Source organism: Sparus aurata, chromosome 7 (assembly GCF_900880675.1).
Source record: "Sparus aurata chromosome 7, fSpaAur1.1, whole genome shotgun sequence".
Classification (NCBI taxonomy): domain Eukaryota; kingdom Metazoa; phylum Chordata; class Actinopteri; order Spariformes; family Sparidae; genus Sparus; species Sparus aurata.
In genome coordinates, this window is record NC_044193.1 from 18,598,093 (window position 1) to 18,611,405 (window position 13,313).

Consider the following 13,313-nt stretch of genomic DNA (forward strand, 5'->3'; position numbering starts at 1 on the left):
TGTTTACTTCTAAGATACTTGCAGTCCATCAAGACCTACTTTTGTAGGCCTGCACAAAATAAACAATTAGCAACTAGTTTACTTAACAGACGAATATCCTAAATCCTTGTCTCTCTAACTTTTATCAAAATGAGATCTCTTGTATGGATTTCTAAAAGAAAGCTTCCTTATTCTTATAACAACACAACAATATTCATCTCCTTCTCAGTATTTAAATAGTTAAGTGTTGAATTGGAGAGAAGCACAGATGCGTCTTTATTGTTTAATGTTGTAGAGGTGCCCATATCGAAGAACTACCATGTTGCTTGCTGCAGGTCATTGAGAGAGGTTTTATCTAAAATCTCGCGATAATAAACGCTGGATGACGATGAAGTCGGTCTTTGTATATACACGTGACCCTTTTTATCCAACCAGCTTTCAGTAAGGACGCGGCGAAGCGCGCGAGGGTGAGAGAACGTACCTGCAATTGCCTGCGGCAGGCTGCTGTTTCCATCAACTATGGCTGCGCCCGGCAAGAAACGACGAGTTAGTCATGCTACCAGCAGCTCCCAAACTTCGACTAACAGCATCGCAAACATGCTAGCAGGTAGTCAAGCCGATGGACCTGGCGGAGAGGGTCGTTTCGTGGAGGGCTCCATAATTAGCATCACCATGAAAAACTTCCTGTAAGTTACTGCTCCACAACTGTCAGTCAACAACACCGAACAACGGCTGTGAACCGAAACTAAACTGCCGAGTACGATAGACATGATCCTAGCTAGCATGATGTTAGCTCGCAGATATGCTAACATATTCAAACTACATGGCGTTGTATAAGGATGCGTTGACCTCTATTATTATGACCAATTCGTGTACCCACTGAGTAAAACTGCTAGAAACCAGTCAGTGGCCCCCCACCTGCCGTCGTTATGTATACACAACTTTAAGTCATAAAAGCAAGTCCAAATCAGATATTCATTGTTCCAATCAAGCACTTTTTATGAAACAAATTTTGGACAGGTGTTGAGTAAGAGCCCAAATCGCCCTTGAATACTTTGAGGGAAGTGTCCAAGTCAAGTCCTCATGATGGCCACTTCTATAATACTTTACATTTGACCAGGTTGCCGGTTTATATTTAATATATTGCACTCTGGTACAATAGTCATGCAACAATTTGCCCTTCATAAATCTTAAAATATTGTTTTTGTTGAAAGTTTAGGTTTAGGTGGTTTTAGTTACTACACATCTAGACTTTACTAAATGTTAGGCATCCCTTTTAGTATAGTGTAAGACACTTTAGCAGCTACGCTAACTACAGCCTCCAAAAAGTCCCAACTAGTAGAGGCCGATGAACAGGGCCCTAAAGTTTTAAGGATTGTTTGTGTTGGACTTGCTTTGTGCCAGCAGTGCCTAGACAGGACGTAAACAGGCCTTGTCATTATCATCTTTTGCTGTTGCTTTTCCTGTAGCACTTTGAGATTTGTCTAAATGTAAAGTGCATTACAAATGAAATGTATTACTATTATTCTGATTATTATCATTATTATTATCACAGGATTGTATATGTTTGAGCTCTAGGTAGCATGGTCTTGAGAAGGTTGAAAAACAACTATTTGAAGTGTTCATGAAAGTAGGATAATTTCAGCATCCCCGCAATTTAACCTAATTTTAGCCTATAAAATAACCACACTCCTTAAGTTTCCTCTTTGCTTGTTGTTTAAAATGTCCTTCCTGCTCTCAGAAGCTTCATTTTTACATTATTTTTTCTTCGGTGTTAGTGGCGGCCAGTTAGATAAGTTGGCTCACCTCTGCTGTAAAACATCAACCTTGTACTCTGACAGGACTTATGATTACTCTGTGGTGTACCCTGGACCTAATCTGAACATGATTGTTGGAGCCAATGGAACTGGCAAGTCCAGCATTGTGTGTGCCATCTGTCTGGGTCTGGCTGGCAAGACCGCTATCCTTGGCAGAGGCGACAAGGTAAACAGCAGAACAACATGATCACTGGTAGATATAGTCTGAACTTTTTCACGCCTTTATTCATTTTCAAAAGACCAGCAAGTAAACTTAAATGTGTGATATAAAGCTATTAGATTCTAGTAGTTAATTCTAGTAGAAACATCATGAAGTAAATAATCAACATACTGTTAAATATGTAGATGATTAAAAGGTTGTGTTTATTTTTTCTTTAGGTTGGGCTCTATGTCAAACGTGGGTGCCATAAAGGATGTATTGAGATTGTTCTGTAAGTAGTGATGCATGATATGGATTTTTTTCAGCTGCTACGATTACCTGCCTCTCATGGCAGATACAGATGAGCTGACTGATAATTTTGCATTTTTGTGATCCGTTTTGTTTTAAAGAAGTTCCTTACCTGTAGTTTATTAACAAGGCTTAGATGTAGTATGCAAATATGGATGATTTAATTTTTTACAAAGTCTATGTGATTGTTTTCTAGATGTATCTGATGGTAGAACCAAAACTCTTTGTAATCATTCCAGGTACAAGACTGGTGGTAATTTAGTGATTAACAGAGAGATACATGTGGAGAATAATCAGTCTCTGTGGATGCTGAATGGAAGACACTGCAACCAGAAAACAGTGGAAGAGGAGGTCAAGGCTCTGCGTATCCAAGTCAGCAACCTCTGCCAGTTTCTGCCTCAGGTTTGTGTCCTTGCAATATAAGGCTGCACAGGTTCAGAGAAATAGTGTAATAGCTACTGAAATGTTCAATGGGGATCAAGCTGTTGTAATTACATCTGTCAAATTGTAGGATATTTGCATACTGCAAACATGGAAATCATGTTTTAATATAAATTGCATTTCAGTCATGCTAATCTTCAGTTAAAACTTGGTTGTTATAAAACATTTTTAAGGTGTTACCTTGAACACTTTCCTCACTATTTAATTATTTCCTACTGATGTGGTTGGTTTGTCCTCACAGGAGAAAGTGGGCGAGTTTGCCAAGATGTCCAAAATTGAGTTGCTGGAGGCAACTGAAAAGTCAGTGGGACCACCAGAGATGTATGAATACCACTGTGAGCTCAAAAACTTTCGCAACAGAGAACGTGAACTGGAGGTGAAGAAAAAGCTTTAATGGACATATAGTAAACAGCTGATCATGAGCAGCAGCTGGTGCAATCTTGCTTATGTGTAGCATCTCATTTAGGCATGAGAGGAAGAATAATCAAATCACAGCTGCACCATTGATTATTTAGATTTTTATAATATTTGAGTGTAAAGCGGCATTTCAGACCTCATCCTAGGTGTTTTCATTTTTGTCCGTGTTTTGTTTCGCTTCAGAACATTGTGAAGGAGAAGGCTAGCTTCCTGGAGAAGGCAAAGCTGAGGAATGAGAGGAACAAACATGATGTGAACCGTTACTATGAAAAGAAGAGGCATCTGGATGTGATTGAGTTGCTTGAGAAGAAGAAACCATGGGTGGTGAGTGGTCGCAATGTGACACTGTGTATTCCATAATTCTGACTGTGTTAGCTCTGACTCTTTCCCTTCGGCTCTAGGAATACGAGACCACTCGCAAGGACCTTGAGGAGGTGAAGAAAGAGCGAGATGAGGCGAAAAGGCAGCTCTCTTCACTGAAGCAGGCTCAGACACCGATGCTGAGGAAGATCCAGCAGATTGAAAACCAGCTGAAGCCTACTGAGGCACAAATAAAGGCAAAGGTGGAAAAGCAACTGTTGTTACTATTTGTTGGGTCTACAGTATGACAGCTGTGTCTAAATTGGGGAATATAGGCAATGATTTGTTGCTTTTTGGGGATGTGTAGAAAATTTAGAACCAGGAGTAATTCTATTTACTTTATAAAGCTTTTGAAAGTCTTTCAAATTTGGCCATTTTGAGCATGTTTTCTATGAGCATACTTGAATCTAATTTCTGTGATACTTAAATGATAATAACGATGAGCTTCTTTTCAGACTGCTGCCATTAAAGAAGCCTCTTTGAAGTGCAAACAGAAACAGGATCAGTTGGATCGAAAACACAAAGAGGTGAGACTGCACCTTTTGTTCATACTCAGAAATGTGAGGAAGCCGTATAACCTTTAAAGCCCATAATATTTTGTTTTCCTCTGCTATAACAACACCTCTGTTTGACACGACAACATCTGGTAGCCAATCCTCTAGATTTTCACTATTTTCAAAAAGAATCGAACAAGGAGAGAAGTCCTGCATTAATAATTTTTTTTCTGTAATATATATTATTGAATAGTTGCTTCATATTTATTAGCAAAAACGAAAAAGCAACATTAAGGTCGAGATTTAGTATTATTATATATTCATGATACAATGCTACTGAAGCGCAGTCTTGTTCATAATGAATGATAACTCCCCCGGCTCTTCTCTGCAGATTGAAGATATTAAACAAACGCTGAGACTGAAGCAGATGGAAGAGGAAGACCACCAGAAGCGAATCAGCAACACCAGACGGACAATTGAGGACCTGAAGGCAGAGCTTGCCAAAGTCAGTGACCAACCAGATGTGACACCACAGATCAATACTGTTAACATGGAGCTGAGGCGCATCCAGGAGACGAGAGCCAAACTGGAAGGAGAGAAGTCCGACCTACGCAGGGAGAGGGACAACATCTTTGCTGAGTCCAAAAGTGAGAGTTTGCCACAAACTATACAGAGTCCTCTGAAATCCTCTGATCGAATTATTTAGTATACTGTTCAGAGTCAGAGAACACAGAGTGTGGCTCATGAAGTTGTGTTTTTTTCTTACATTTAAATTGCTAGGGTTGGAGAAAAAGCTCAATGACATGAACAACATGATGAACGCCAAAGAGGAGAAGCTGCGAGGACGTCACAGGGACACACATGCTGCCCTCCAGTGGCTCAGGAAGAACCGAGATCTCTTTGGTGGAAATGTCCACGAGCCCATGATGCTGGTGGTGAGTCTCAGTAAAACATGTGAGGGACACATTACTTAAACCCAACATCATTTAGCATTAATAACCAGATATTAACATTTAATAAATGGGTTAGAAGACAGTATAATGTAGATAAAAGTGTATATATATTAATCAAACTTAAAGATGTCCATAAAAGGGAGGGTGGTTCAAATAAAGTATAACCACAGTGGGTATCAATGCTGACAGTTGCTCTTCTTGCTCTTCTTGACCTTATACTTTTGGTGTTGGGGATTTCTTCTCTTAGTGATATCCCACATAAAGCTTTGAAGATTGTCCAGGAATTGATTTGGGAAACTGAAGCGTTTTTGGTTCGACAGCAGTCAGCTGCTTGTGATGCTGTTCCTATCAGTTGCATAGCGTGCATACTATTCTTTTCCTCCTTCCTCAGATCAATGTGAAAGATCATCGCTTTGCCAAATATGTAGAGAACCACATCTCATTCCATGATCTGCGGGCGTTCGTCTTCCAGAAAAAAGACGACATGGAGAGGTTCATGACTGAGGTCAGGGGGCTGCAGATTATCATTATCTTGTTGACTCTGGGTGGAGTGTTTAAATCCTTCAGAGTGCAAATTACATTTAAGCTTAATGTCAAACAAAAACAAACTTAATTTGGGACTTCTAGTGTTTACCTTCTTCAGTGAGAAATGTTATTTCATCCTTCAGGTCCGTGACAAGTTGAACTTGAAGGTGAATTCCATATCTGCTCCTGAGGAGTCATGTTCTAAGAGGGCGCCATCCAGAAATATTGAGTCAATAAGGTGACAGAAATTACATTTTGCTTGAGACGTAAATCAACATAAACTGTATCCGTTTGTGTACGTCTGTTGTGGTTATGTAATTGGGTATTTTTCAGTGGCCATTACATTGTGTTTTATCCATTTTTGGTATTATTCTGTAGACGTTTTGGTTTCTTTACCTACCTACGTGAGATGTTTGACGCTCCAGACGAGGTGATGAGTTACCTCTGTCAGCAGTACAAGGTGCATGATGTCCCCGTGGGCAACGAACAAACTAAAGCCATGATCAGAACGGTATGTTCCTCTTTCCAGATGATTTAGGTTCTTGGAACACAACAACGGAGATTTAGGAAATTAAATAACAATTAATTAAACATCTTTGGTGAAATAGGTTGAATATCAAGCAAATCTGTTTAGGTCTGGATATGTTAGTGAGTTCTTAGTGTCTGACTATTGTTGTGTTGTGTTTTTAAAGAGGTGTCCATGTTGACCTCGGTCTTCATTTCCATTTTCTCTCTCACAGGTGATCGAAGAGCCCTACATCAAAGTGTTGTACACAACAGATGAGAGGTACACATTGAAGAGGTCTTTTTACTCCAATAAGATCAGCACCAGTAACTCTGCAGTGCACCCTTCCCAGTACCTCACTATTACTGTGGATGCCGAAGAGAAACGGCAACTGGAGCAGCAGATGAAGGTAGCCGAACACATTTGAAAGTACAGCCCCACCATTTGCCATTACTCCAACATTTCATAGATATAGTATCTGGTACTCTGTAAATATACATGACCTTGAGACATCACAATATTTTATAATTTAATTTGTGTAACTAAGGTGAAAGTTTAACTGTTAACCTACTCTGTGACCAGGAATGTGAGTCAAAGTTACGAGACATTGATGAACGGATGGAGGCCCTGCAGAAGGAAATTGTCGCCTTGGATCGCCGTGACAATGAGCTGTTGGCACAGAAGAAGAAGCTTTCTGAACAAAAGGGCAAAAAGAGACAACTGGAGCAGAAAATCAGCACCAAACAGGACAGGTAAGTCTTTCATAAGAGTCAAAAGGTCCCGCAGGTACACTTTTCTTTGTCACTTCTAATAAGTTGACATATGTGACTTAAGTTGTGATGCGTTATTTTGTTGCCATGGATGCAAATGTATTCACATTGATCTTACTCCTTGTATCCATGTATTCAGTCTGAGGCAGATGGAGCAGAATGCTATTGACCTGCAGAAGATTGAAGAGGACACTAAAATGAAGATTACAGCTGTCAATTCTCAGAAGGTGACCATCGTCGCAGCGTTCATGGCTCAAATGAAGGTACGGATAAATGAACTTCAAACTAATGACCTGTATATGACTGCTTTGCATTTGATAGCTGTGATGTTGATGTGTTAAGGTTGATATTTAGATTTTTTGATATTGTCCAATAAACTCGTGTTTGCTTTGGCTTTTTTGAATTGTCCCTCTCTTAATTTGTGTAGTTTCATCCAATTTTGTCTTTATTGCACTGGAACTCTTCCTTCCAACAGTCATTATGTCAAATTTGATTAATTAAACTATGAGAGAGACCAGTTCTGATATTATGATCTTACATTTTTACTTGTTCATACCCTGCTGTGAAAGTGCAAACTTTATTAACCTCTCTTTGCCCATTTCCTGTCTTTCAACATCTGACTCTCGAATTTGTTTGACTGTCCACTGTTTGTAGCTGAGGGCCAAGCTGACTATGGAGAAAGTGTACCTGGCTTTGGAGACGGTGGGGTTGACAGCAGAGAAGACCAAACTGGAGAATGATTGTAAAGAAGGCGCCTCTGAACTCAGAACCACTGATGTAGGTGTTTCGCACACCTTTACATACATCTGCCCTGCTGTAGAGTCCAGGATATTATCTCCAGTGTTGTTCTGTGTCACCACTGTATGCTTACTGTCCATGTGTCCTTGCAGCAAAAATGCACCCGTCTGGAACAGAGGAAGGTGCAGCTGCATGAACAATGCAAGGGCCTTTTGAAGAGAGCGAAGACGATCTGCAGGATGCAATCTGATGAGTCATTGCCTGAAGACCTGCGCAATGTTAGTGTTTATTATGTCACTGAATGAAACGAGGCTCTTCCCCCTTCTATCACTTTGTATGGGATACTGTCCTTGTCATGTGGTCCAGTCTCTGCTGTGAAGTAAAATATTAATAGTAGTTTATGAGATATTCACAGTTCTTATTCTTTGTTAATGCAGGCTTTCAGCAAACTGCCTGACACGCTGGACGAGATTGATGCCATGCTGAATGAGGAGCGGTCAAGAGCAGAGTGCTTCACTGGCCTCAGTGAAAATGTAAGAGCACAAGAGAATGAGCTTGTTTTTACTCCGTAGATTTTTGTCTTGACATCGTCATAACTTAATTTTCAGAGTGCAGAACATCTGCTGAAATTATATATATTTTACCGCACCTTCTATAGCATAAACACCTTTCGAAAAATATTTCTGTTAACCAAGATGAGACCATCAAAGCTTTTATACTGTTAGTTATTGATTTATTATTAGCAGATAGTTTATTGTTGGTTTTAATTTGTATTATTATTATTGTTTTTTCCTTAGACTGAGTCTGAAAATACACTGTTGCATGTTCCCTCAGAGTGTAAATGTTTGTCACGTGAATTCTCTTTGTTTTGCAGGTTGTTGAGGAGTACAACAGGAGAGAGCAGGAGATCAAACATCTGGAGAAAGAACTGGAAGATAAAACCAACGCCCTGAACGCCTACAGACAGAACATATCAGAGGTAGACAGTCTGTCACTGCAGTGAAACTTTGGGATTGTTGTGTATAGAAATGTGGCTCAGTCTGTGATTTATTATACCTCAACATGACCAATTGGTGTACAAATGTGAGTATTGTGATTTTTGTGTACATCTGACAGGCTAAGGAGCGTTGGCTGAACCCGCTGAAGCAGCTGGTGGAGCAGATTAACAGCAAGTTCAGTGACTTCTTCCGTACCATGCAGTGTGCAGGAGAAGTTGATCTGCACTCAGAGAACGAGGTAAATGCTGACACACAGTAAACATCTTTGGGTCATAGGGCGACTCAGGTGGTTCTTTTCTTTAACTTATGAAAGCTTTTTGAGGTTTGCTTTTAATGTCTTATTCACAAAGATGTTGTTGTTATTTGTAACTGGTATTTCACAGTCAGTTTCATGTGATCCTATCAAACTCTAATAGATGTAATGGTCTTTCTTTTGGTGTGCGCAGTATGAATTTACATTCCCCTCACATTGAATTACGTGTGCCTTTCAATGCAGGAGGAGTATGACAAGTATGGGATCAGAATCCGGGTGAAGTTTCACAGCAGCACTCAGCTCCACGAGCTGACGCCCTACCATCAGAGCGGAGGAGAGCGCAGTGTCTCCACAATGCTCTACCTCATGGCCCTGCAGGAGCTCAACCGCTGCCCCTTCAGAGTGGTGGACGAGATCAACCAGGTAGCGCACGCATGCACACACACAAAAAATTAACACAGACAGGTTTGATGGGACCGGGAGTTTATATACTCCTCCTGTTTTTGAAGGTTTTTAACATTTTATGAAGAATCCGATATACTGATTCCCTTTTTTCACTCATTTGCAACCCTACAAACACCTCTGGAGGAGGATGTTGTCAGTTGCTTTCTGATGTGGTTGTGACTGACAGTTTGTCTCTTCTGTGTAGGGAATGGATCCTGTAAATGAGAGAAGAGTGTTTGACATAGTAGTCCGCACGGCCTGCAAGGAGACAACATCGCAGTACTTCTTCATAACACCCAAAGTAAGTCTTTGTACCCTCTAATGAGTAATAAGGGAATGATCTCATTGAAATTTTTGTGCATGTACTGTGTATTCTGTGTAGGTTATAATCAATTCTTTTTATGTTAATGTTGAATGACATGGCTTCTTGTATGTGAAAAGTGTTGCTGTTAGTAATGAAACAGAGAATGATTCCCCAAGGCTGTTGTTCCACTCAGGGATGTCCAAACTATTTCTCAAAGGGCCGGTGTGGTTGCAGGTTTTCTTTTCAACCAAGCAGCAGCACACCAGACCTGACTAATTTAATCAACTGATCTCAGTCTTCAGAAAGTTGATTGGTCAAACTGTGTGCTCTTGACTGGTTGGAACAAAAACCTGCAGCCACAGCGGCCCTTTGTGGAGTAGTTTGGACATGCCTGCAAGCTCTACAGAGCATTTTAACATCAGCTCGATGTTTTAGTTTTATGATCGGCAGCATTACTGTTTTTGCTCAGCATTCTCACCAGCATTGTTTGATAGCGGCAGCAGTTTTCGACAAAAAAGTTTATAAACCCACTTTACACCACCTGCTCAACACCATTTAACAGACATACAAAGTTAGCAATTAGCTGGTGAACACAGGGGAACATTTCAGCAGCTGAACAGCCACATATTTTTTTTTTAGGAGCTGGTAGATATAAATTAAAAGGCTTTTTGTGCTAACAGTTAAACTTAATTAACCAACAAGATGACAATATTTCAGTGTTGAAAAAAAATATCTAGGTTTAAGATACTGTGTGAAATTGCATATGTGCTGAGTTGTGTGATCCCTGAGAGGCTGTGCTCTTCATTTTCCTGAACTTTCGTCTCTGCCACCTTTTGTGTTCAGCTGCTGCAAAATCTTCAGTACGCTGACGAGATGACCATTCTCTGCGTCCATAACGGCCCTTACATGCTTCCCCCCAACCAATGGGATGAGAAGGCGTTCATCAGACGGTGCCTCCAAAGAAAAGCCAGGGCGTGAATCCACCAGGCCGACCCATACTGTCTGGAATCAAGTCAGTTTCCAGTTCAGCGAGTTCAGTAATAGCCAACAACTACGAAAGTAAAACTGATGGTTATCAGTCATTGTAAACAATTTATGCAACATGAACTTTGGAGAGAGAAGACTGTACTTTGGTTGTGATGATGGGTCTCCTACATGTGTATTCTGTGCTGTGTGTTGAAGTTCTATCTGTCATATAGGACATTTATAAAACTGATTTACGGAAAATGGAAATATGCATTGAGCATATTTTGTTGTTGCACAATTTTCTATGTATACAGCAACATGTTTTTGATACCTAAAATGATGTACAGCTGTTTACAGTTAACATGCACATGTTTATACATTTGAATAAAATATTCCTGTTTGTGTTGTAAATGGGTATATTAGATTTATTTAGAATATTCCACAATATTTGATGACTGGTACTGTTCGCTTGAATACCGCTTCAGTATACAGTGCAGTCTCAAGTTGAAAATAATATTTTCTGGACAATGCACATGAACAGACATTTAAGCATGCCAAATGATTTATTAGAATGAAGTTATTTAGATGAAAAAGCATAGGAGAAAAAAAGGAATTTGAGCCTATGTATGACATGAGTCATGGTGCTTGGATGTGTTTGAATTTTGGGGATCTGCATAGAAATTGACAGCAGCACTGTGGCATTAAAAACCAAACTTAGAAATGTATATATATTTTCAGTGATAATTGAAAATTTCTAACAGTGTTTGCTTCCATGAATCAACTTTAAGCATCACTTAGTATGTGCGACATGGGGGAAAAAGACAAAACACACAAGCAGCACATGATCTGATCAACAGAGTTGATTAGTGTTTAATAGAGATCGTAGTAAGGCAAACTCTGTGTTGAATGGATGCAGCAATCATTCTTCCAGGTGTAGCCCTTATCTGAAAATGCCTGTGGAGGGAGGGTAAGAAAAGGCATTGTATTGGTATTTGGGATACACCCTGCTTTAGACAAAGCCACATTCTCCCCAAACTCAGTGGGTTTAGGTTGGAGTCAGGTTTGTAGATTCACTAGTCAGAGGTTTGAGTCAGTCATGTAAGGTTTGCTGTGACTATTAGATTGATCATAATATGTAAAAAACCTACCCTCACCTGTGCTTCACTTAATGCTGTAAATGGAGCGCCTCTGTGGATCGACCCACATCCTGATGTTATTCTCTTGTTCCTTCTCCGTTTCCTGCCTTAACTTTTCCTGTGTCCTGTAAATGAACATGAAAAATGGTAAATCAGCGTGCTTCAATTAGAGTCCTGTAATTTCACAGATGTACTGTCAGGCCACAAAGACACACACACCTTTGGTCCTCAGAGACGGTCTCCTTCTGGTATGAAATCTGGTTCTTTGTCCAGAAAATGTCCTTGTGGTGATCGTAGACAGACTTAAGTTGGAAATCAAGGCTGTCCTTTGGAGCCTGATGTTGAAAAAAGAGCAATACAGGGCAGCGACAAAACTGAAATTGCTTTGATATATTTTTTCTGGTTTTCTAAGTAAAGGTCAAAAGTATGCCCCCCTGGAGGTTACCTGATGCTCATAATGCATTACACTCCGCCGGGTGCTGGCCAAAGTGGCCATATCATGGAGGTGACTCCAGGGTTCCTCAGTTTGTGCGATGTGAGTGGGTTTGTCATATGGTTTTCTCTGCATGATGGGAAAGGGGAAAGTGTGATTTCAAAATTAATAAAAAGATTCTATCAATATGCTAAAATTTATGGTACATTTTAATACCAGAACTGATTAATTTCAGGTGACAGTTTTCAAAAGTGAAAATGAAAACCTACAAATGTAGCGGAACAATAGATTCATTCATTTTGTTTTGTATCCACTTAATGAGCCAACAGTGACTGTGCTCAAACATGTCACACAAGCATGTGAGTAGATATTACAAAATCCAAATTATAATGCTTAATGTAAGAATTTAAGCAGTTAATAGTAATGCTTTTCCTGAAGTAACATGTGTGCTGCATTACATAGTCTGTATCTCTACAGTTAGATTAAATTATATTTTATGTTTAATCTCTATCATTTGTTATTTACTTCAAAAAATCTGATATGTTTAATTCTTGTACAGGACATGGCTGTTTGAATGCTATCATTCAATTTCCAAAAGCTTTATTATCAACTGGGCCTCCAAAAACTCCAGGATGACAGGGCAGCAACTGGTTTATAGTAATCTAACTGTAGTATTGTTTGGGTATATGGGAGTAAGCAGCACTATAACACAGCATCAAGTGACTTGATAAGGGACAGAGTCAAAACATAGTATTAAGATCTTGATTATTTTGGTTTGGTTTCTGTTGTTTTTTATAAAATTATCACAGTTAACCAAGGGTCATGGAATATTTAAGCATGGGGAAATAAGGAATTACTTTATTATTGCCATGTAAGTGAAATACTTCTCATTTCCAGTATTCAATTGACAATAAACACATAGAATGTAGGCTAGTAGGTGTATTCAGAATTACAAGTTGTCACTATGGTAGTTTAGTCATTAGGTTAGTTATGTTTACAAACAGTACATCATTAGGCAGGCTATCCTCAGAAAACTCACCTGCTGCGGCCTGAAGCCACTAAGAGTGAAGCCGTTTTCAGGCTTCGGAGAGGGGAAAGGGTCCCGGCTGGACATGTTTACCATCTAACTAATGACTACACGGAGCACGACAGACGAAAAACACAATATTGTCCCAACTATTTGCCGTTGCCAGCTTCTATGAGCTAAGTTAGCTTAAGACGAACCCTTCTAGAAAGTTGAAAACCTGGTTACTTAGCAACCAAATACTTCCGGTTAAACCTTTCGAAAGAAAATAGTTTGCGGATGTTTCCCTCCATAGACATACATTTATA

At 39.7% G+C, this 13,313-nt stretch overlaps 2 protein-coding genes across 4 annotated transcripts; one reads left to right on the forward strand and one right to left on the reverse strand.

Moving 5' to 3' along the window:
• The first annotated feature begins 407 nt into the window (after window positions 1-407).
• On the forward strand, window positions 408-10,823 carry smc5 (structural maintenance of chromosomes 5). Its single transcript, XM_030422215.1, has 24 exons — window positions 408-665; window positions 1,821-1,962; window positions 2,175-2,227; window positions 2,484-2,646; window positions 2,927-3,061; window positions 3,286-3,426; window positions 3,504-3,665; window positions 3,918-3,989; window positions 4,348-4,603; window positions 4,737-4,891; window positions 5,301-5,414; window positions 5,578-5,672; window positions 5,813-5,945; window positions 6,175-6,348; window positions 6,522-6,691; window positions 6,849-6,972; window positions 7,364-7,486; window positions 7,600-7,725; window positions 7,885-7,980; window positions 8,322-8,426; window positions 8,564-8,683; window positions 8,942-9,121; window positions 9,348-9,443; window positions 10,290-10,823. Exons 1-24 carry the CDS (start codon window positions 499-501, stop codon window positions 10,422-10,424), a joined length of 3,237 nt encoding a protein of 1,078 aa, XP_030278075.1. The 5' UTR covers window positions 408-498; the 3' UTR covers window positions 10,425-10,823.
• Window positions 10,824-11,252: 429 nt separating this feature from the next.
• On the reverse strand, window positions 11,253-13,277 carry cfap276 (cilia and flagella associated protein 276). Of its 3 annotated transcripts, none has more exons than XM_030422217.1 (5): window positions 13,021-13,277; window positions 11,994-12,110; window positions 11,768-11,922; window positions 11,561-11,673; window positions 11,253-11,366 (listed from the first exon to the last, which is right to left on the reverse strand). In XM_030422217.1, the coding sequence occupies exons 1-4, from the start codon at window positions 13,102-13,104 to the stop codon at window positions 11,574-11,576; spliced, it is 456 nt and encodes a 151-aa protein (XP_030278077.1). In that variant the 5' UTR covers window positions 13,105-13,277; the 3' UTR covers window positions 11,253-11,366; window positions 11,561-11,573. The 3 variants fall into 3 exon arrangements, with proteins under 3 accessions (XP_030278077.1, XP_030278078.1, XP_030278076.1); XM_030422218.1 differs by having other exon boundaries at window positions 11,255-11,366; window positions 11,567-11,673; window positions 11,768-11,883; XM_030422216.1 differs by having other exon boundaries at window positions 11,255-11,366; window positions 11,567-11,673.
• Between the last annotated feature and the right edge of the window lie 36 nt (window positions 13,278-13,313).